This window comes from Elephas maximus, chromosome 25 (assembly GCF_024166365.1).
Source record: "Elephas maximus indicus isolate mEleMax1 chromosome 25, mEleMax1 primary haplotype, whole genome shotgun sequence".
In the NCBI taxonomy this organism is placed as follows: Eukaryota; Metazoa; Chordata; class Mammalia; order Proboscidea; family Elephantidae; genus Elephas; species Elephas maximus.
Window position 1 is genome coordinate 12,359,702 of NC_064843.1, and position 24,338 is coordinate 12,384,039.

At 42.8% G+C, this 24,338-nt stretch overlaps 1 protein-coding gene across 8 annotated transcripts in view; it reads left to right on the forward strand.

The window, feature by feature from the left end:
• LOC126067740 (zinc finger protein 343-like) overlaps positions 1–24,338 on the forward strand; it is a 213,047-nt gene that overhangs the window by 179,705 nt on the left and 9,004 nt on the right. For 6 of the 8 annotated variants that reach the window (XM_049869920.1, XM_049869921.1, XM_049869918.1 and 3 more), the window contains 2 exons: positions 4,509–6,167; positions 8,778–17,005. In XM_049869920.1, the coding sequence (XP_049725877.1) occupies positions 4,509–6,167; positions 8,778–8,917 (1,799 nt within the window). In that variant the 3' untranslated portion in view covers positions 8,918–17,005. Of the gene's footprint in view, positions 1–4,508; positions 6,168–8,777; positions 17,006–24,338 lie in introns of those variants that run through there. The other 2 variants (XM_049869919.1, XM_049869923.1) reach the window with 2 other exon arrangements.

The window sequence follows — 24,338 nt, forward strand, 5'->3', positions numbered from 1 at the left end:
AGTTGCTCATACAAAAACTTATGCACGCATTGTTATGTGACCCTAATTGTGTTCCCTACAATATGACAGCACACTCTTTCTCTCCACTGTGTATTTCCCATGTTTCAGGGATATTTTTGATTAAAGGTTTAACATTATCTCAGGGCAATGGTTTCAGGCTCCAGAAAGTCTAGAGTCCGTGAGAATTTGAAACTGTGTTCTGCATTTTCCTTCTTTTTATCAGGATTCGTCTATGGAATCTCTGATCAAAATGTCACTAAAGTCTTCTTAAAACCAAACAATATAGCTTAACTAGTAAAACAATGTGTGCCTTGAGCATTATTCTCTTTTCAGAACTATCTATATGAGATCAAATTGACAACAGCAACTCGAAAGATTAGATGGGAACCTTAGGGAGCAGGGAGTTTATGTTAATGAGGGAGGAACTCAGAAAAGGAGGTTGAGAATGGTTGCACAACTCAAAGACTTAATGTCATCAGTGAATTAATTGTATGTGTAGAAACTGTCGAATTGGTGTATGTTCTGCTGAGTATATTCTCAGCAACAACAAAATGAATAAAAGTGTAAAAAAATAATTAAACATCTACCTGTTTCTTTTTACATAAAGCAGCACAGGATAGATAAACCAGAAAATAATGAGATTGATCTCCTAAGGGGTTATGCGTAGGATATTGCTGGAAGAATATGGGAAGGAGAGACATTTTTCTGAGGTTACCTTTTTGAATAGTTTTTCACTTTTGGAACCATACAGTATTTGACATACTCAAAGAAATAAAATTAATTCAATAAAGATAGGGAGAAAACCCTAAAATAGAATACAAAAAACAAATCTAACTGTATTTGAAATGAATAACATGACCATGGTGAACAGGGGGAGAAAAACCCAGTTAACCTTTGAACAGAGAACTTTGACCATGTCTTCAGTCTAAAGCAAGCGTTGGCAAACTATAGCCCAAAGGCCAAATCTGGCCCACCACCTATTTTTGTAAATAAAGTGTTCAGAACTCAGCCACTCGTTTATGTACTGTTTGTGGCTACTTTCATTCTGTTGTGGCAGAGTTGAGTAGTTGGAACAGACCGTGTAGTCTGCAAAGCTTACAATATTTACTATTTGATCCTTTACAGAAGTTGGCCAACTCCTTGTCTATTGACTTCTCCCACCTCCCCCCAAAAAGGAAAAACCTGTATATAATGTTGAACTATATTTTATTTGTTTTTTGTAGCTATATGGGTCAACTCTTCTGAAACTCCTTTCTTTGAATTTTAAGATTAAGTAAATAAATAAATATATTGATGATGGGAGCCAGGTTTCTCACTATTGGAGAACAGAGATACAAATATGGAATGGGGAAGGCTAGGAAGAACCTGGATTTGGACTGGAATAGGAGGTGTCAGAAGAGACTTAGGAGTTTTAACATATTTGGAGATACCCACGTGGACACACAGAAAGACAGACGTATACATATATACACATACAACACACACACCCCAGGTGAATTTGAGTAACTTGTGTATAAATATAACAGTATTGTGCCATTAAGGTGCCCCGATGGCACAGGGGTTAGGTGCTCTGCTGCTCACCTAAAGGTCAGCTGTTCGGCCCACCCAGCACCTCTGCTGGAGACAAGACCTAGGGATCTGCTCCCATGAAGATTACAGCCTAGGAAACCTTATAGGGCAGTTCTACTCTGTCACATGGTGACGCTGGCCGTTGAAATCGACTTGATGGCACCTAACAACATTGTGCCGTTAAGTGTTCCGATTGCGATGATTGTGCTGGGGTTAATGTAAATACATACGGTTGTTCTTCAGAAATATAGTTCCTATTAAGGGTTAAAGGGCACAGTGTAAAATAAAGTTCCCCAAAGTGGCCTCTGTCAATCTAAATAATCTTCAGTGAAGTGACACTTTTACTTGTACGGAATTAGAATTATAGTGAGTTTATGTGATTTCCTTTATCAAGGGTGTTAACTGTAATGAGCCTGCAGTTCCCGTGTTTAACACAGAATAGACACAAAAGAGATTCTTTCTCCCACTCCAATCCTTCTCAGAGACGTAGAGTGTAACAGGCTGTAGTCTGAATGACCTGGTGAGCTTGTAGGTAAGCCAGAGGGAAGGCAGCGACAAATCACAGGTGGTCAAAAGGCCAAGACTGAGAGTTCAGCTCACAAACTCTGGAGTCACCACATGGTCTCACAGGAGATGACTGGCCAGAAGTAGAAACAAACCAGAGTTAGGTTCCTCAGAGAACCTGAGTAAATAAAGTAAAATGGGGAGCCCTCCGAGAGAGCACCCAGAGCCTGCAGAGAGACTCAGCCATGGCAAGGCTGCCAAGCCCCCGGATCTGAGCACGTTTGAGCGGCTCAGTCCCAGTACAGTGTTATTCATATGGCAGTCCAGCAGTCCCAGCCCAAGCAAGCAAAGTGCAGATAGTCAAAAACTAAAACAGAGATCACAAAGGGTTGACAAATAAAAAAGCTGAGTAAGTATTCGTCTATGAGTAAGCAACTTGTAATTCAGATTTATTTCATATACAGTCTCTATAAACACGATTGCATATTGTGGTAAAATGAGTTCCTTTATTTGGCCCTTTGCCTTGGACTTGAAAAATAGCTTGGGAGATTGTGCCCCTACTCCCTAAGGAGTAACCTTCGCATTAGTTTTCTACCCTAGAGGGTTTATTACATTTCCGGGGTAAGCTGGAAACAACTTGGTTTTGATACTTTCTGTTCTGTCATGGGCTGCAGCCTGCCCTGTGATTGGCATGCACCTGGAGGGGTTGGTCAGTGAACTGGGCAAAAGTAGTGTCTGTCTGTGGCCTACTGAGATGGAATTGTTCATTTGTGGCCCTGGTAGGAGGACCATGCCTTGAAAGTGATGAGGAGTTTGCATATATAAACAGCCAGTCCCCCAGAGGATTTGTCAGACAGGAAGAAGCGGGAAGAGAAGCAGCAGTAAGAAGCAGAAGGAAAAAAGAAAAGAGAAGTGAGAAGAAGCAGAGAGAGAGGAGGAAGGAACCTCCTGAAAGAGCTGTAATTCAGATCAAGGGCTATAACACTGAAGGTAACAAGAGGCCAGGAAGGGTCCCATTGGCAGAGCCAGCAGCAAGTTCAGGATGGCTCCAGCGGCAGAGCTGGTGGCCCGAGATGGCAGGGCCAAGAGGCGTGTGTCCTGAGGGGTCCAAGAGTCTGCCCTGAGGGTGAAGAAGAGCCTCTCCTGAGGTGGTTGAGAGAAGCCTGTCCTCACGAGGCCAAGAGGAGGCCTGCCCTCAGAGCCTGCACAATCAAGAGGAGCTGAGAGAGCTGTCCTGCACTGAACTGAAGAAGGGAGACTTTGCCTGCAGGCTTCCTGATCGTGATCCCGAGTTGTACTCTCTTCCTTAATAAACCACTTAGCTGTAAGTTTGGTCTGAGTTCTTTGTGGCCATTGCAACGGATTATTGAACCCAGAAGGGAAGCAGAGTGCAGTGGGGAATACGGCTGGTGTCAGAATTGGTAAAGGTGTTGGAAGGTGGAAGCATGTCTGACCTCCACCTCATGGGAATCCGCTTTGGGCTGATCCTGATCATTTCCCTCTCTGAAGTTGGACAGGTTTGGACACTGCTACTATGCCATATTTACACATCCACTTTCTCTGTCACTTGAAATCCTGCCAGACTGAGTGACTTTCTGTGTCCGTCTGTCCCTTTTTATAGGAAGAAAAATCATGGAGGAGATTTCCACATAGGTCGTAGAGATGTTATTTCCAAGTACTAGCAAATTGTTATGGACAGTATATCAATGTGAGTGCCCATGTCTTATGGGATTTTAGTAGAAGAAAAAAGCTAACTATAATACAAGTGTTTATAAGGCAGAATAGCGTCTGATGCTTGCTTGAGAAGTTCCTAGTCGAGGTGACATGTTGAAGAGGTTTTTGGTGTGGCTTATCTGGATTGCAATACCCAAAACCACTGCCGTCAGGTGGATTCCAACTCACAGCAACCCTATAGGACAAAGTAGAACTGCCCCATGGGGTTTTCAAGGCTGGAAATCGTATAGAAGCAGACTGCTCATCTTTCTTCCATGGAGTGGCTGGTAGGTTCGAAGTGCTAGCATTTGGGTTAGCAGCTGAGCACTTTAACCAGGGCTCCTTCTGGATTGGAACAGAAAGTGTAATTTGTAAAAATGGAATATAAATGAATTATTGGTGGGCAACAAATTGTGTTGTATATATTGTCAATTACAAGTGTGGCAATAAATTGTTCTTTATTGCCATCTAGTCAGTTCTGATGGATGGTGACACCATGTTGCTAAGTGGAACTGCTCTGTAAGGTTTTCAGGGCTGTGACCTTTCAGAAGCAGATCACCAGGTTGTCTTCTAAACCACCAGCCTTTCAGTCTGTAGTCAAGTGCTTAACTGTTTGTGCCACCCAGGGACTCCAGCACTGAGATGCTGTCTGTCGTAAGAGAAGGAGAACAGCCCAGGCCGCCCACTTACGACCACTCTAATGGAAACCTTTCTCTCTCCAGCAGAACCGAAGCCAGAACTCTACCCCTGCTCCTCCTGCCTTCTGGCTGTCTCCTGTCAGCAATTCCTCAGCCAGCACGTGCTTCAGATCTTCCCAGGCTTCTGTGCACAACATCACTTCCATCCAGGGCGTTCCAGCCTAGGGCATCAGAAGCAGCCAGAGCAGCAGGATTCTGATCTCAGCTGCTGGAGGGAAAACACAGGTCAAGACAGAGAAGTCTCCAGACCCCTGTGTGGGAGGACAGGGGAGGGAGAGACTTCAAGGGTGTTCTTCAGCCCACCCCGAAGAGAGTCAGCAAGCCCTGGAGAAGGCAACACAGAGATAGGGATAGAGCCCAGCTCAGGCCAAAGGGTAAAGTCTGTGGAAAGGGGCAAAGGGTTGAAGGAATTAGAAACCTCAAAATTAGGAGCAGTCATCCATAGAGAGGATGAACCAGACTGTGGCCTGAAGTCAGACTTCATTACACACCAGAGGTTCCTCTTACAGGAGAAGCCCTTTGTGTGCAGTGAGTGTGGCCTGGGATTTACCCAGAAATCAGTCTTCCTTTTGCACCAGAGGACACACTCAGGGCAGAAGCCACATGTGTGCAAGGAGTGTGGGCGAGGGTTTAGCAACAAATCAAATCTCAGCAGACACCAGAGGATACACTCAGGTGAAAAACCTTACTTGTGCCTGGAGTGTGGGCGAGGCTTTAACCGGAAATCACATCTCATCACACACCAGAAGACACACTCTGGAGAGAAACCTTACGTGTGCCTGCAGTGTGAGCGGGGCTTTAACCGTGAGTCACACCTCCTTATCCACCAGAGCACACACTCAGGGGAGAAACCTTATGTGTGCAAGGACTGTGGCCAAGGGTATAAACGAAAATCAGACCTCCTTGTGCACTGGAGGACACACTCGGGGGAGAAGCCACATGTGTGGAGGGAGTGTGGCCGAGGCTTCAGCCAGAAGTCGAATCTTATCACACACCAGAGGACACACTCAGGTGAGAAGCCTTACATGAGCCTGGAGTGTGAGCAGGGCTTTACCCAGAAATCAAGCCCCCATCCCCACCAGGGAACTCATGCAGAGGAGAAGCTGTATGTGTGCAAGGAGTGTGGGCGTCGCTTTAGCTACAAGTCCACTCTCATCCCACACCAAAGGACACACTCAGGGGAGAAGCCGTATGTGTGCAAGGAGTGTGGGCGAGGGTTTAGCAACAAATCAAATCTCAACAGACACCAGAGGACACACTCAGGTGAAAAACCTCACATGTGCCTGGAGTGTGGGCGAGGCTTTAACTGCAAGTCAAATCTCATCGCACACCAGAGGACACACTCAAGTGAGAAACCTCATGTGTGTGTGGAGTGTGGGCAAGGCTTTAACCGGGAATCACGCCTCCTGATACACCAGAGGACACACTCAGGGGAGAAGCCGTATATGTGTAAGGAGTGTGGCCGAGGGTTTAAACGGAAACCAGACCTCCGTATGCACTGGAGAACACACTCGGGGGAGAAGCCACGTGTGTGCAAGGAATGTGGTCGAGGCTTCAGCCAGAAGTCGAATCTTATCAGACACCAGCGGACACACTCGGGTGAGAAACCTTACATGTGCCTGGAATGCGGACGAGGCTTTAATCACAAATCAAATCTCATCCCACACCAGAGGACACACTCAGGTGAGAAACCTTACGTGTGCCTGCAGTGTGGCCGAGGCTTTAACCGCAAATCAAATCTCATCACACACCAGAGGACACACACATTTATTGGGGAATCTGATCCTTTGCAGGGGGAGAGAAGTGATCTAGGTTTTGGAGACAGATGCTAGGTGAAGGGACAGAATGTCCTACATCTCCAGAGACTCAATTACCTCTTCTCCTAAATAATTTTTTCTGTCACTACCTTGTTCTGTTGGCTTCTGTGAAAGCTCCCTTCCCTGGTTTTCCTTCTTGCTTTCTAGTCTCTATTCTGGTCTGCTGAATCTTTCTCCACCCATGGAAGTATTGCTGTTCCCTAATGCTCAGTTCCCAGTCCTAGCTCCAGGGTCCTTTTAACTACCCACTGTCCCTCACCTTGAAGTCAGCGTTCCAGAGCCTTCCAGATTCCAGGGTCAGATCCTTTAACCATATTCAGATTGTTCTCCAGTCCTGTTCCTTTGAGGCCTCTTGGCTACTCCATATGTTAGGTCAATAATGCTAGGTTTAGCGACACCTAAACAGATAATCTAATACCAGGTGTAAGGACCGCTAGCCATGTACCCTCAGCCCTCCGATCCTTGGACTCAGTGCTGCTAATGGCACTCCCACATCATTCTAATAAGTACTCTGAGAACCTAGCTATACCTCCTCCTCTGATTTTCACTTCAAGGACTTGGTCCTTTATCCATGCCTCTCTTCAGTGCTCCTCCTCGGAGCCGAAATTTTTCAGTTTTTTGACTACTATGCATGTCCTGGCTTTTACTGCTGTGTCCTGGGGCAATAACTATTCACTAGAGAGGGTTTGTCTAGGCTGCCGCAAATTTGTTTGCTCACTAGGAGTTTTCTAGGACAGCAGAACTGATACCATATTTTGAGAATAGAAAAAGTATAGTGTTTTGAACAAACGATCAAAGCAGGGCACAGGAATGTTAGAGCAGTCACTGGCCCCGCAGCCTCTATCCACTGTCTCTTGCCTTGAAGCCAGCTTCCAAAGATTCTGATTCTGATTCTGCTCAGGTGGAAAGGGTAGGAGTGCCTGAAATGTGGTCCCCTAAACTTTACCACATTTTCCTTAATGTCCCTTTCCAGAGTCCTCCCCACCTCCTCCCTACTGCCTTAAGACCAACATTCTCTCTTCAGAACTGGAAGTGAGAGGGAAAGTAAATGGATATGTAATCTCTAGGAGTTTGAGGAGGGAGGATTCCAGATAATCATATGGCCCCTTCCCTGCCATTGGGAAAGAAAGCCAATCAAGAACACTAGCACCTTCTTGGGGAAAAATGGAAATAAAGAGAAAATCAATAAAGAGAAACTAAAGACTCACCTAGCTACAGGGATTGACAAACCCAAGATCAGCAAGTCAGATGGCAGGCTACTGGCTCATGGGCTGCAAAGGCAGACAAATGCAAGATAAGCAGGTAAGATGGCAGGCTGCTGGCTCAAGTCCCCAGAACTGGAGGTCAGATGATGACATGCCAGATGCAGGATCCAGAGTGAGCAAAAGCCAGCAAGCTCTGCCAGAAAGTCCATGTATATTGGATGCAGGACACACCCCTAAGAACCTCCCTTTCAACTGATTGCTCATAATTGATCACATTGTGGAGGTGATTGCATTACATCAGATCTCATCATAGAAGTGATTACATCATTACATAACTGTCAAACTACTGGGAATCATGGCCTGGCCAAGTTGACACAAAACTTTAATCATCACAAGACTCCACAATCCTCCAGCCTGATGCCTGACCCATGAATTTGGGATTTGCCAGGCTCCACCGTCATGTGAGCCATTTCCCTGAGATAAATCTATTTATATACGGTTCACTGGTTTTGCTTTTCTAGAGAAACCAGCCTAAGACATTTGGTATCCAGAGTGCTTCTGGAGGAACACAATTGTAAGGATGAATTCTGAATTGGCTCTCAAGTCTGGCTAGTCTTAAAGACACTGATGACTCTGCCTCCAGTAGTAAAAAGGACACTGCTGGTCCATGGCATGAGGTGGCAGTAGAAATATGCAAAAATATCACCACCAATAGATCAAATATTTGTGAGAAGCAAGGCGCTGTGTGATTTTATATTTGATTCTTTACGGTATTTGTCAGAGTGAGAAGTACAGGGAGGCTGGCTGGTTGGTCCACTTTTGCTAGACAAAGTAGCGAAAGGGATGAGCTCAGGGCAAGAAAGTCACAGCCCAAGCACTGCATAAAAGACCTGAAAGTTTCCACTTGTTCCCTGAAAGCCTTATTTGTTTTAGCAACAGAGCCGATATTGATGAAAACCAAACCCTGAGTCTTATCATAAGAGTGGCTGAATTATAATACCACTTGAATTTCCAACCTTGAATGGTGTCCGAAGTTAAAGTGAGGGCATTGATTGGGAAGAAATGAGATCCAGAAACCGGGGATGGGGACATATGGGCAGATAATCAGAAAGCTGGGGACACTGGGCACCTAAATTGTATTGAATCATTCCTGCCAACAGAATGAGCTCTCTTACTCCCATGTGAACAGATTACTCCATTTCTGCTTGCTAAGCCTCCCTCGCTAATAGAACTGTTATTCTTTCCACCCCCATCTGATGAAATTCATCCAGCTATTTCTCCTGAAGAGTCTTTGTGTGAGATATCAACTTTGTGCCACCTGTGGCATTGCATGAAGCAGATGCCTTACAAGACATTGCTGAATATTCTTAGGACCCATTCCCACCATCCATTTTTGCTTCTAGACCTATAACTAGACTTAAGTCCCAGCATAACCCAAAAGGTGAAGTATATACTGTGACCCAGGAGGAAGTATGCAACACTCCAGAAGAACTGCTTGATGTCAGATATATACAAACAGAAAACTGGGGACTGTGTGTGAGAATGGCTGCTATGGGTGTAGGATAATAGTGCAAGGAACATCAAGTTGAATCAGTCTGAGTTTATTGATATGGGGGCACTAAGCACAGATTCTTCATTCAATTTCAGCTCCAGGGGTTAGGAAAGATGTAAGAGTTTATTTGCTTGGTTCACTGAAGCATGGATTAAGTGGTGGCCTACATTAAATGAAGTTGAACAGTAGACACAGGGAAGATGGCCATGTGAAGACGGAGACAGAGATTAGAGTTATGGCGCCACAAGTTAAGGAACACTTGGAGCCACCGGAAGCTGGAAGAGTCAAGGGGAGTTCTTCCCTGGAGCCTTCGGAGGAGCATGGTCCTGCCAACACCTTGATTGCAGAGGTCTAGCCTCCAGAACTGTGAGAGACTGAATTTCTGTTGTTTCAGGCCACCCAGTTTGTGGTAATTTGTTACAGCAGCGCTAGGAAACTAACACAAGGAGGTTGCCCAGAGAGCAGTGCATGCCCATGGGGAGCTTGGTTAGAATTGGAAGGGTGAGGCTGGATCATGGTTTTGTTGAGTGAGGTCTGCATCCAAGAACTGTGCTAGCAACATGGCAGAGGCTGATGTGAAGTCGGGGACATTGGTTCCCGTCACTGGAAGGGGCCCTGGAAGCATGTTTGCTGTGGTTACTTCAGTTGGTGTGAAGGCAAGAAGAGGTATGAAGCGTTGGTCTGAATCCGCTATTAACCATCTCCATGTCTTTGAGACTCGGTGTCCTTGGCTGCCTTCATCCACTCCTGCCCTAACCCCTTTCTTCTCCCAGACCTCTGTAGAAAGAGGGTCTTTGGTAAGACTAAGTAGAGAAAGTCTATTTTAGGGTAATAACTCGTCCAATTTAGGAAGCTGGTCAGTATTAGCCAGTGAGAAATGGGTTTGTTCTGTAGATGCTTCCCCCATGGCTCTAAAAGCCTTCACCCCACCCCACCCCCCTTTGAAAGCTATATGCAGCCAGAAACAAATATCACTACAGCTGCGGGTCGTTAGAGAGTTTCTCCAGGACTGATGCAGGCCCTTGGGGAAGGGCAGAGGAGCATAAAATATTGAGTGGAGTGAGCAAGGGAAGCCAGGAGAAGGGTCTCCTGGAACCCATCCAAGACCAAGTCCATATTGCTTAAAAAACTGGATAAGATAGTCAATACCCTTTGCTTCATCTTCTAAACTTGGCATGTGTCCTCCACCAGCTTGTAAAATGGGTTTCTTTTGGGTAATGAACCATACTATGCATTCCTCCAAGCACTGCAGATAGAACATGGAGGTTAATAAATTTTTTTCCAAGCCGAAATTCCTGTTACAGTCTCCCTTCCCAACTAAACAAAATTCATGTGGAACATGGAAAATAGTCAGAATTCACCTTTCACCTTTCCCCTCGCCTCTTCTACACAGAACACAAGCTGCTTTTTCGTTTTTTTTCTTTCACAGTCTTCAATGGGCTCCACACCATGTATAGTCTAGGAGCCAGAAAGGCAGCAGTCACACTAGGAAGACCTTCAAACTTCGGGTACAGACTTTAATAGGCTTCCTCCGCTTAGGCACCTGACTCAAATCAGAGAATTCAGAGCACAGAATAGGCTGAGGAGAGGCTGGAAGGACCATTGGGCCACCTCGCCCCTTATTCATGTTAACAGTTAACTGCATTTACCAAATGATACAGGAGTAAGAAGAGTTCTGACCCTTTTAAGCAAATGTGATATCAAATTGTAATTTTTTTTTTTTTTTGAGAAAAGAACTTTGCGTTCTCAGACATTTTTTTCCCTCCTAGTAGAATATAAGCTGAAGGAATAGCATATCAGATCTCCTTAGAGGTTCCTCCAGAGGAGATTTTAAATGGAAATCTTGTCCTTCTCTTTTTTTTTTCAAATTTTATTTTGATTATATGTATATATATATAGCAAAACATTTGCCATTTTAACAATTTTTTAAGTGACGCTTAAGTGGCATTAATTACAATTGCCATGTTGTGTAACCATCACCACTCCATTTCGATATGTTTTACATCACCCCAAGCTGAATCTTGGAGTCCCGGAGTGCTGCAGACATTTAACATGGTTGGCTGATAACCGAAAGCTTGGAGGTTTGAGTCCACTTGGAGGCACCTTGGAAGAAAGGCCTGGCAATCTGCTACTAGAAAATCAACCATAGTTCTATTCTGACACATGTCATGAGTAGGAGTTCACTGATGGCAACTGTTTTTTGTTTGTTTAAACAAACTCAGGACTCATAACCCTTCTTTGACTATTTCTCCCATCCTTAAATGAAAATCTAGATGTAATTGAGTTTCAGTTAATGGATTTCCAACATTTAACTTCACAGCCTCCCTTGGCCATTTGTTGTTGTTGTTGTTAGCTGCCGTCAAGTCGGTTCCGACTCATAGTGACCCTATGCGCAACAGAACGAAACACTGCCCAGTCCTGAGCCATCCTTAAAATCGTTATGCTTGAGCTCATTGTTGCAGCCACTGTCAATCCACCTCGTTGAGGGTCTTCTTCTTTTCTGCTGACCTCGTACTCTGCCAAGCATGATGTCCTTCTCCAGGGACTGATCCCTTCTGACAACATGTCCAAAGTATGTAAGATGCAGTCTCGTCATCCTTGCTTCTAAGGAGCATTCTGGCCGCACGTCTTCCACGACAGATTTGTTCGTTCTTTTGGCAGTCCATGGTATATTCAATATTCTTCACCAACACCACAATTCAAAGGCGTCAACTCTTATTCAGTCTTCCTTATTCATTGTCCAGCGTTCACATGCATATGAAAATACCATGGCTTGGGTCAGGTGCACCTTAGTCTTCAGGGTGACATCTTTGCTCTTCAACACTTTGAAGAGGTCTTTTGCAGCAGATCTGCCCAATGCAACGTGTCTTTTGATTTCTCGACTGCTGCTTCCATGGCTGTTGATTGTGGATCCAAGTAAAAAGAAATCTTTGACAACTTCAATCTTTTCTCCATTTATCATGACGTTGCTCATTGGTCCAGTCATGAGGATTTTTGTTTTCTTTATGTTGAGGTGTAATCCATGCTGAAGGCTGTGGTCTTTGATCTTCATTAGTAAGTGCTTCAAGCCCTCTTCACTTTCAGCAAGCAAGGTTGTGTCATCTGCATAACACAGGTTGTTAATGAGTCTTCCTCCAATCCTGATGCCCCATTAGTCTTCATATAGTCCAGCTTCTTGGATTATTTGCTCAGCATACAGATTAAATAGGTATGGTAAAAGAATACAACCCTGACGCACACCTTTCCTGACTTTAAACCAATCGGTATCCCCTTGTTCTGTCCGAACAACTGCCTCTTGATCTATGTAAAGGTTCCTCATGAGCACAATTAAGTGTTCTGGAATTCCCATTCTTCACAGTGTTATCCATAGTTTGTTATGATCCACACAGTCGAATGCCTTTGCATAGTCAATAAAACACATTGGCCATTTAGATCCTTGAAATGAACATTGTGACCCGTTTCTCAGCTACCTTTTTTCTTTGAGAAATGAAAAACAAGTATACGTGCATATTTCAGTAAGGAGGGGTTTGAGTTTTAGGTAAAATGAACTTCCATGTCAATGCTGCTCAGGGACTGTTTCCCTAGAGGTCCCTCTGACAAGGCCCACCCCTTCAGCTGAGCGGACAGGAAGTAGAGAACAAGAGGGGAATGGAATGTGGAAAACCAGACGGGAGCCTCCACAGGCCTTGGTCACCAAAGGAGCCTGTGAGGAAGGCATTCTCATCTGGCCACTGGGGCACAGCACACTTTCCTCACTCTCTCCTGTGTCTGAGCGAGGTAAGGAGTGGCTAGGGAAGGGAGATGGAGTGGGGAAGAGGGACAGTGGCCCAGGGACAGCCTGGGGAGGAACTGGAGAGCCATGGGCACAGGAAGGATCATAGAGGTGCCAGCAGTGAGGCCATACTCCCTCCTGTAGAGCCCTAGCTCCTTGGAGGCACTTGCTCTTGAGGCTCTGTCCTTGTCATGGGGCTGCTTCACCAAGGACTCCGGCTGCCAACAATAGTGGAGCAGTGTGTGACAGGAGAGGAAGAGCGCTGGGGTGCATGCTGAGGCCAGGTCCTCCATGATCCACATGCCAGGATGGTCACCAGGATGAGTCCCTTCCCCCTCATAATGTGGTGGGGGAGTCTCCTAGTTCCCCAGAATCCATCACTCCCTGAGATTCTGCTTGCTACCCTGTAAGCGGGGTGGGGACCTGGCCCTGCTTGGGTTGTGGGAGAATGGAATCGTACGATAAAATATTTTGTGACATGAAGTGTAGGATGCCCAGCCTGTGGGTGTGGCTTGGATCCCCTCCTCATCACAGCCAAAGGTCTTCTCTCCCACTTGGGGCTTCCATAGGCTGTCCAGCTTCTTCTGGGCAGGTGGGCCTCACCCAGCCTGGCTGGAGTAAAGCCCTCACTGGCTTACAGAAGAGCTGTGATCACATTCCCGGTGGAAGGTGACCGAGACCTCACTGCTGCTGATAAATTTGGAGGTTAAGAGTGTGCTCCCTGGAGTCAGGTTTTCTGGGTGTGAGTCCTGCCTGGAACGAGCCTCCCAAGTGTGACTCTTCTGGGAGCCTTCCCTAGCGCCCAGGGCTGAGTCTCGGCCCCTTCTAGCAGCACTCCAGGTTCTGTGTTCTTCCCAATGATACACTGCCTGCCTCTGGGGAGAGGAGAGGTTCAGTGCATTGTGTTGAAAGTGAATGTGAGGGAGGAAAGGAAAAAGATGAAAGAGAAATACTGGGTGGCATGGTGCCAGGTTGGGCCAGAGGGGAGTGGGTGCTGCAGGCTCTGAGAAACGCATTGCCCCATCTTACCTGTCACTGGAGAGCCGCTCCTGGCCCACCCTCTTGCTCCACCCTGCACTGGAAGAAACGGGAACAGGGATAAGTACTGACCCCTGGAACACCTACCTTCTTGAGCCACCCCCTTTCACTGTAGGACCCCTCAGTGGCCTCAGTGTGGAATCTGGCTCTGATTATCTATATCAACCAGCACTAGAGCCCCCAGCCTGTGACATTTCTCTGACACCCTGAAAAAGTGATCAGATTAGAATATCCCCCACAACCCTCTCCCCCAGACAGACCAAAACAAACAACAAACAAAAAACAATTGTGTAAGGGAATTAAAAAATAAATAAAAGTACCTGATAAGATCTGAAACAGCGAGTTTGAGGATTGGGTGTGATTCCTTGTTTACTGGTCCTGTATTCACTGTAGCAGCAGCCATCTTCTCTGCTGTTTCTAAGAGAGGAATGTCCAGTAATGATGATGTAACGATAGTACGACTCCACTTCCGCCATCACATCCCCTTGTAATTACTACAGTATAGCCAATCTAAGAAAGATACGTATACATTTTTTTAAGCCAGTTGCCTTAGAAACTTGAATTACAGGAAGTCCTGCCTCATGAGGTCCCTCCACAGCAAGTAATGCCCTACGAGTTCCCACGTCAGGAATTCCTGCTTATGATGATGTATTACCAATCAAGTGATGTCCTTCAATGATTTAAGTTTGTAAGACTGGAACCAGCAACTTGCCCCTTGTTTGTTACTACTGTAAAAGCCTGAACATTCTAAAAGGGAATGTTTAAAACTAAAAATAATCTGAGCAACCTAACACCAGGTGTTGTCCATAAGGTGATAGAATGAAGGGGCTCTGGGTAAAAATAGGGCTTTCCAATGGTAGCAGTAAACTCTCAGAAGAAACTACCTCTCAGATAAAAAAGAGAACCATGTAAATTTTTAACTGAAACTGGTGCTATCTGCAATAAACCATGCAAATTTACAGAAGCCCTTGTTCTGGAGTTATAAACTTCAAGAGTCATGAGGATTGCTAATCAAGAACAGATTTTAACACATTCTCAGCCTTTTCTGTCTCTGTAGGTCCTACAGAGGACATGCACTCATTTTTACTCAGGTTAAATACTCCAGTAAATTTATTAGGAAGAGATCTGTACCCAAAGGGAATTGCCAAAATTCAGGAACAGGAGAAATGCTATTAGATTTACCTGAAGCCAATCAACAGGTGGACTACGATGGAAAATGAGTGAAGAAACCTACTGCTATTTACACCACTCAGCTTACCACCAGAAGAAGGTCATTCCCCTGCTTTACCCAGTACTATGAAATGTCTTTCTTCTGTATCTGAGAGTTTATGGGCTACTAATTCTGCTGATGTTGGTTGAATCCTGTCATCTGAACCAATTCAAATTCAAATAGATGCCTTTAAACCCGTACCTAAAATTTCTCAATACCATTTAAAATGAGAAGCTAAGGAAACACTTGTTCCTGTAATTCAAGATGTTTTGACTAAAGGCTTAATAACACCTCGTGCTAATTCCTGCAATACTTTCAGTTTTTCCTGTTAAGAAACCCAACAATTGGGGCTGGAGATCTGTACAAGACTTGTATGCTATTAATCATATAGTAATCCCAAGATCCTCCATAGTTTGTAACACTACCTGCTCCTCTCTAATGTCCCCCTGAAGTGATTCACTTTTCAGTAGTCAAACTTTGCAGGGCTATTTTTAGCATTCCAGTCCATCTGCACAGTCAGTATTTGTTGCTGTCACTTGGGGAGACCAACAATTTACCTGGACTATCACGCCCCAAAGTTTTCCTGAATCCCCCACCTATTTTTCTCAGATTTTGCATGCAGATTTACAGGCTTTACACTTCACTTAAGGGTCTACATTATTACAACATGTGGATGATTAACTGATCTGCTCTAAACATCAGCAGGCACATCTTACTGATAGTATTTTGTTGTTACAACATTTGGCCAGACAGGTCACAAAGCATCCAGAGAAAATTTAGTTAGCCCAGCCTTTTGTTAAGTACTTGTTATGTTCCATCGAGTTGGTTCCGACTCATAGTGACCCCACGTAAAACGGAAAGAAACACTGCCTGGTCATGCATCATCACAATTGTTATACTTGAGACCACTGTTGCAGCCACTATGTCTATCCATCTTGTTAAGGGTTTTTGTCTTTTTTGCTGGCCCTCTACTTCACCAAGTATGATGTCCTTCTCCAGGGGCTGATCCTTCTTGATAGCATGTCCAAAGTAGGTGAGATGTAGTCTCACCAAACTAGCTTCTGAGGCACATTCTGGTTGTACTTCTTCCAAGACAGATTTGTTTGTTCTTTTGCCAGTCCATGGTATATTCAATATTCCTTGACAATTTCAAAGATGTCAATTCTTCAATCTTCGTTATTCTTCATCCAGCTTTCACTTGCATATGAAGCATTTGAAAACACCATGGCTTGGGTCAGGTGCACCTTAGTCTTCAAGGTGATATCTTTACTTTTCAACACTTTAAAGAGGTCTTTTGCAGCAGATTTGCCTAATGCAATGAGTCTTTTGATTTCTTGACTGCTGCTTCCATGGATGTTGATAGTGATCCAAGTAAAACGTAATCCTTGACAACTTCAATCTTTTCTCTGTTTATCATGATGTTGCTTATTGGTCCGGTTGTGAGGATTTTTGTTTTCTTTACATTGAGGTGTAATCCGTTCTGAAGGCTGCAGTCTTTGATCTTCATCAGTAAGTGCTTCAAGTTCTCTTCACTTGCAGAAGGTTGTGTCATGTGCATATCACAGGTTGTTAAGGAGTATTCCTCCAATCCTGATGCCCCTTTCTTCATATAGTCCAAACAATCAGATTTGTTGAGTACTTGGGACATATTATTTCAGCCAAAGGGGTAACTGTAGACCTCATAAGAAAAGAGACCATCTTAGCTTGTCCTGTCTGTACTACCAAGAAACAAGAGAATTTCTAGGACTCTGCAGCTATTGCGGAAATCCTAGTAGCGTAGTGGTTAAATGCTGCAGCCACTAACTAAAAGGTTGGTAGTTTTAATTCACCAGGCACTCCTCGGAAACTCTATGGGGCAGTTCTCCTCTGCCTATAGGGTCACTATGAGTCGGAATCGACCTAACGGCAGTGGGGTTTTTTTTTTTGCGGGGGGAGGGATTGCAGGTATTGCAGAACTTGAATACCTATTTTTTCTCTGCTGCTTCATCCTTTTTTATCATTATCTAAAGAGTTCAGAGCTTGGCCCCTTCCAGCTCTCCGAGGATAGCCAAAAGTGCATAACTCAACTAAAGAAGCATTAATTAACACTTCTGCTCTAGAGTTTTGTAATTATAATTTAGTATTTTCACTTTTTGTCCATAAGATTTCAGGGAATGTTCTAAGAGTCGTCATTCGTCATTCGAAAACACAGAGAACAACAGACACCCGTTGCTTATTATACCACACAGCTGGACCCCGTCCCAAGGGGTACCCCCTTGCCTTAGAGTACTCACTACAATTGCTAGACTAGTCGATGCCACAGCAGATATTGTTTTAGTAAATTTTCTTGACATATATTGTCCCTCCTGTGGTGTAAGCCATTTTATATTCAACACTTACTCAACGCCTGTCGGCCAGCAGGCTGACTTCTTATGAAGTTCTTTGGGCCACTTCTAATATTCAGTTACATACCGAATATTATACCCTTTCTGAATCCAGCTACATTGTTACCTTTACCTAATAATGATGACCATCTACACCATGATTGCTTAAATTATTTATAATTGTATAAATTATAAATATATAAAACCAAACTCTTTGCCCTCAAGTCCATTCTGACTCTTTGTGACCCTAAAGGACAGAGTAGAACTGCTGCATAGGGTTTCCAAGGAGTGGCTGGTGGATTCGAACTGCCAACCTTTTGGTTAGCAGCTTTAGCTCTTAAGCACTAAGCCACCAGGGTTTCCATATTTATATATACATACATATATATAATTTATATTTATATACCAAAAAGCTAAACCCGTTGCTGTTGAGTCAATTCAGACTTATAGCAACCATATGTATATATATATACATACATATATATATACATTTATGTATATATGTATTTATGTGTATATGTTTATGTGCATATATATATTTATTTATATATGCATATGAAGCCCTGATGGCATAGTGGTTAAGAGCTTGACTGCTAACCAAAATGTTGGCAGTTTAAATGCACCATCCACTCCTTGGAAACTCTATGGGGCAGTTCAACTCTGTCTTATAGGGTCGCTATGAGTTGGAATCGACTCGACGGCAGTGGGTTTACATATATATATATATATATATATATGATAAATCTTCTGATGAAGTGACTCATCACTGTATAATGTCCATTTTTATCTCTTTTTGTATTAAAGCCTACTGATTTTAAGATTTTGTATTAAAGCCTACTGTGTTTGATATTAAGATTGCCACCCCAGCTTTCTTTTTGTTATTAATGGATTGGAATATTCTTTTCCATCCTTTAACTTTCAACCTACTTCTGTCCTTGGGCCTCAGGTGCATGTCTTGATCATGTTTTTATTCATTCTGGCAGTCTCTGCTTTTTTATTGGAGTGTTTAGTCCATTTACATTCACTGTAATTACTGATAAGAAGTGACTTACTTCTGCCGTGTTTTTGTGTGTCTTAAGCCTTCTTTGTCTTTTTCCTTTACTACTGCTTGCTTTTGTGTTTTATTGGTTTATTGTAGTGAGTCATTTTGGTTCCTTCTTCCTTGCCCTGTGTGTATGTTTTTAAAATATTATCTTAGTGGTTACCATGAATATTGCATTTAACAGCTTGTATTTATAACATCCTAGAGTAAGTTGGTACCAGCTTAACTTCAGTAACATACTAGAAGTTCTATATCTATATCATTCCTCCCATGCTACCCATTTTGTTTTTGTTGTCACTAATAAAGTATTTACATTTTATGTACCCTGTAACCTGATTTTATCTTTGCTTTTTATACTTTGTTATTTAAAAGCATGAAGGTGAAAACAATTAGAATTATTAAGTGTGAATACCTGTTACTAGCCATTATGCTTGTCCATGCAATTCCCTTTTTTAATAAATCTTTCTGTGTATGGCTCTGAATTACTTTCTCATGTCTTTTCCCTTCCATCTACAGAACTACCTACCATTAGTGTCTCTTATAGGGCAGGTGTAGGGGATATGAACTCTCTCAGCTTCTTTTCGTCTGTAAATGTTTTAATTTCACCCTAATTCTTAAAGGTTCAGTTTTGCCTCGTGCAGTATTCTTATTTGACTGTTTTTTTTTTTGTTTGTTTGTTTGGTTTTAATTTCATCACTTTAAATATATCATTTCATTGCCTTTTGGCCTCCAATGTTTCTGGAGAGAAATTGGCGCTTATTGATTATCATTTGTATGTGACTGTTTGCTTTTCTCTCACTGCTTTCAGGATTCTCAATTTCTATTTACTTTTGAGAGCCTAACTATCATGTGTTTTGGTGTAGATCTTTTGGGTTCATTCTGCTTGGGCTCTTTGGACCTTTTGGATTTGTAGATTCAAGTCCTTGTCAGATTAGAAAAATTTTCTGTCATTATTTCTTCAAATATTCTTTCTGTCACTTTCTTTCATGTCCTTCAGTACCCATGATGCATATAGTAGGTCTTTTATTATTGTCCCACAATTCCATTAAACTGTGCTCATCTTTCTTGAGGCTCTGTTCTTCTTGCTCTTAAGCCTTTGAAATTTTGACTCTCCCATCCTCTAATTTGCTGATTTATTCTTTTCTATGATTAAATCCTTCCATTGTATTTCTCATTTCATTTATTGCCCCTATCAGTTGCAGTATTTCTGTTTGATTTTTTTGTGTGTATTTCTTTAGGTCCTCAAATTGTTCTTGCATTGCTTTCCTTATTTCTTTTAGATCTTTGTCTATGTTTTCCCTTATCTATTTATTAAGATTAACATTGTCGTATTATATAATTTTGTTCTTTTCATTTTTCAGTCTTCCACAAATGCACTTTCACTCCTTCATCATGCTCATTTGGATTGGCCATTGTTCTTCTTTTCTCTGTGTGTCTTAGGGTTTTTGGTGGGGCATTGGAATTTTGTCATTATTGTTAGGTGCCGTCAAGTTGGTTTTGATTCATAATGACCCTATGTACAACACAGGGAAACACTTCCCAGTCCTGTGCCATCCTCAGAATCATTGGTATGTTTGAGTGCATTGTTGCAGCCACCCTGTCAGTCCATCTAGCTGAGGGTCTTCCTCTTTTTCACTGGCCATCTATCTTACCAAGCGTGATGTCCATCTCCAGGGACTGGTCACTTCTGTTAACATGTCCAAAGTATGTGAGATAAAGCAGCATCACCATTCTCACTTCTAAGGAGCATTCTGGCTGTACTTGTTCCTGAATAGATTTGTTCATTCTTCTAGCTGGGAAAAAAAAAAAAAAAAAAACCAAATTCATTGCTGTGAAGCCTATTCTGACTCATAGTGACACTATAGGACAGAGTAGAATGGTCCCATAGGATTTCCAAGGAACGGCTGGTAGATTCGAACTGCTGACATTTTGGTTAGCAGCCTGAGCTCTTAAAATTCTGTGCCACCAGAGGTCCACCATTCTTCTGGAAGTCCATGGTATATTTAATATTCTTCACCAACACCACAATTCAAATGTGTCGATTCATCTTTGATCTTCCTTATTCACTGTTCAGCTTTCGAATGCATATGAGGCAGATGAAAATACCATGGCTTAGATTGGGGGCAGCTTAGTCCTCAAAGTGACATCTTTGCTTTTCAACATTAAAAGAGGTCTTTTTGTAGCAGCTTTGCCTAATGCAATATGGCATTTCTTTTCTCGACTGCCCCTTCCATGGGCATTGATTGTGGATCCAAATAAAATGAAATTCTTGGTAACTTCAATCTTTTCTCCATTTATCATGATGTTGCTTATTGGTCCACTTATGAGGATTTTTGTTTTCTTTATGATGAAGTGCAATCCATACTGAAGGCTGTGATCTTAGATCTTCATCAGTAAGTGCTTCGGGTCCTCTTCACTTTCAGCAAGCAGGTTCTGTCATCTGCGTGTCATAGGTTGTTAACGAGTCTTCCTGCAATCCTGCCTGATACCCTGTTCTTCTTCATATAGTCCAGCTTCTTGGATTATTTGCTCAGCATTACAGATTGAATATGTATGGTGAAAGGATACAACCCTAACGCACACCTTTCCTGACTGTTCCCCTTGTTTCTTCAGCCAACTTCCTCTTGGTCTATGTACAGGTTCCACATTAGCACAATTAAGTGTCCTGGAATTCCCATTCTTTGCCATGTTATCCATAATTTGTTATGATCCACACAGTCAAATGCCTTTGCATAGTCAGTAAAACACAGGTAAACATCTTCCTGGTATCCTCTCCTTTCAGTCAAGATACATCTCACATCAATAATGATATCTTTCATTCCACATCCTTTTCTGAATCTGGTTTGAATTTCTGGCAGCTCTCTGTTGATGTTCTACTGCAACCGTTTTTGAAATATCTTCAGCAAAATTTTACTTGCATGTGATATTAATGACATTATTTGAAAATTTTCTCATGCTGTTGGGTCGCATTTCTTTGGAATGGGCACAAATGTAGATCTCTTCCAGTTGGCTGGCCAGATAGCTGTCTTCTGAATTTCTTGGCATAGACGAGTGAGCACCTCTAGTGCTTTTATGAAACATCTCCACTGGTATTCAGTCAGTTCCTGGAGCCTTGTTTTTCAATTATGCCTTCAGCGCAGCTTGGATGTCTTCCTTCGATATCATTTCTTGATCATATGCTACCTCCTGAAATGGTTGAACATGGACCAATTCTTCTTAGTTCAGTGACTCTGTATTCCTTCCTTCTTCCTTTTTTTTTTTTTTTTAGTAATTTTTATTGTGCTTTAAGTGAAAGTTTACAAATCAAGTCAGTCTCTTACACAAAAACCATATACACCTTGCTACACACTCCCAATTACTCTCCCCCTAATGAGACAGCATACTCTCTCCCTCCACTCTCTCTATTCGTGTCCGCTTCACCAGCTTCTAACCCCCTCTACCCTCTCATCTCCCCTCCAGGTAGGAGATGCCAACATAGTCTCAAGTGTCCACCTGATCCAAGAAGCTCACTCCTCACCAGCATCCCTCTCCAACCCATCATCCAGTCCAATCCATGTCTGAAGAGTTGGCTTCAGGAATGGTTCCTGTCCTGGGCCAACAGAAGCTTTGGGGGCCATGACCACCGGGGTCCTACTCTCAGTCAGACCATTAAGTCTGGTCTTATTAGAATTTGGGGTCTGCATCCCAAAGCTCTCATGCTCCCGCAGGGGTTCTCTGTTGTGTTCCCTGTCAGGGCAGTCATCAGTTGTAGCCAGGCACCATCTAGTTCTTCTGGTCTCAGGATGATGTAGTCTCTGGTTCATGTGGCCCTTTCTGTCTCTTGGGCTCATAATCGCCTTTTGTCCTTGGTGTTCTTCATTCTCCTTTGATCCAGGTGGGTTGAGACCAATTGATGCATCTTAGATGGCTGCTTGCTAGCGTTTGAGACCCCAGACGCCACTCTTCAAAGTGGGATACAGAATGTTTTCTTAATAGATTTTATTATGCCGATTGACTTAGATGTCCCCTGAAACCATGGTCCCCAGACACCTGCCCCTGCTACGCTGGGCTTTGAAGCATTTAGTTTATTCAGAAAACTTCTTTGCTTTTGGTTTAGTCCAGTTGTGCTGACCTCCCCTGTATTGTGTGCTGTCTTTCCCTTCACCTAAAGTAGTTCTTATCTACTATCTAATTAGTGAATGCTCCTCTCCCACTCTTCCTCCCTCCCCCCTCTTGTAACCACAAAGGAATGTTTTCTTCTCAGTTTAAACTATTTCTCAAATTCTTATAATAGTGGTCTTATACAATATTTGTCCTTTTGCAATTGACTAATTTCACTCAGCATAATGCCTTCCAGGTTCCTCCTCCATGTTATGAAATGTTTCACAGATTCCTCACTGTTCTTTATCAATGCATAGTATTCCATTCTGTGAATATACCATAATTTCTTTATCCATTCATCCATTGATGGGCACGTTGGTTGCTTCCATCTTTTTGCTGTTGTAAACAGTGCTACAATAAACATGGGTGTGCATATATCTGTTCGTGTAACCTCTTATTTTTCTAGGATATATTCCAAAGACTGGGATTGCTGGATCGTATGGTAGTTCTATTTCTAGCTTTTTAAGGAAGTGCCAGATCGATTTCCAAAGTGGTTGTACCATTTTACATTCCCACCAGCAGTGTATAAATGTTCCAATCTCTCCACAGGCTCTCCAACATTTATTATTTTGTGTGTTTTGGATTAATGCGAGCCTTGTTGGAGTGAGATGAAATCTCATTGCAGTTTTGATCTGCATTTCTCTAATGGGTAATGATCGTGAACATTTCCTCATATAACTGTTAGCTACCTGAATGTCTTCTTTGGTGAAGTGTCTATTCATATCTTTTGCCCATTTTTTAATTGGGTTATTTGTCTTTTTGCAGTTGAGTTTTTGCAGTATCATGTACATTTTAGAGATCAGGCACTGATCAGAAATGTCATAGCTAAAAACTTTTTCCCAGTCTGTAGGTAGTCTTTTTACTCTTTTGGTGAAGTCTTTGGATGAGCATAGGTGTTTGATTTTTAGGAGCTTCCATGATCTTTATTCTTTTAGATTTTATATCTAGGTCTTGGATCCATTTTGAGTTAGTTTTTGTGCATGGAGTGACGTATGCGTCTTGTTTCATTTTTTTTGCAGATGGATGTCCAGTTATGCCAACACCATTTGTTAAAAAGACTGTCTTTTCCCCATTTAATTGTTTTGGGGCCTTTGTCAAATATCAGCTGCTCATATGTGGATGGATTTATGTCTGGATTCTCAATTCTGTTCCATTGGTCTGTGTATCTGTTGTTGTACCAGTACCAGGCTGTTTTGACTACTGTGGCGGTATAATAGGTTCTAAAATCAGGTAAAGTAAGGCCTCCCACTTTGTTCTTCTTTTTCAGTAATGCCTTATTTATCTGGGGCCTCTTTCCCTTCCATATGAAGTTGGTGATTTGTTTCTCCATCTCATTAAAGAATGTCCTTGGGATTTTGATCGGAATTTCATTAAATGTATAGATCGCTTTTGGTAGAATAGACATTTTTATAATGTTAAGTCTTCCTATCCACGAGCAAGGTCTGTTCTTCCGCTTATGTAAGTCTCCTTCAGTTTCTTGCAGAAGTGTATTGTAGTTTTCTTTGTATAAGTCTTTTACATCTCTGATAAGATTTATTCCTATGTATTTTATCTTCTTGGGGGCTACTGTAAATGGCATTGATTTGGTGATTTCCTCTTCGATGTTCTTTTTGTTGGTGTAGAGGAATCCAACTGATTTTTGTATGTTTATCTTGTATCCTGATGCTCGGCTGAACTCTTCTATTAGTTTCAGTGTTTTTCTGGAGGATTCCTTA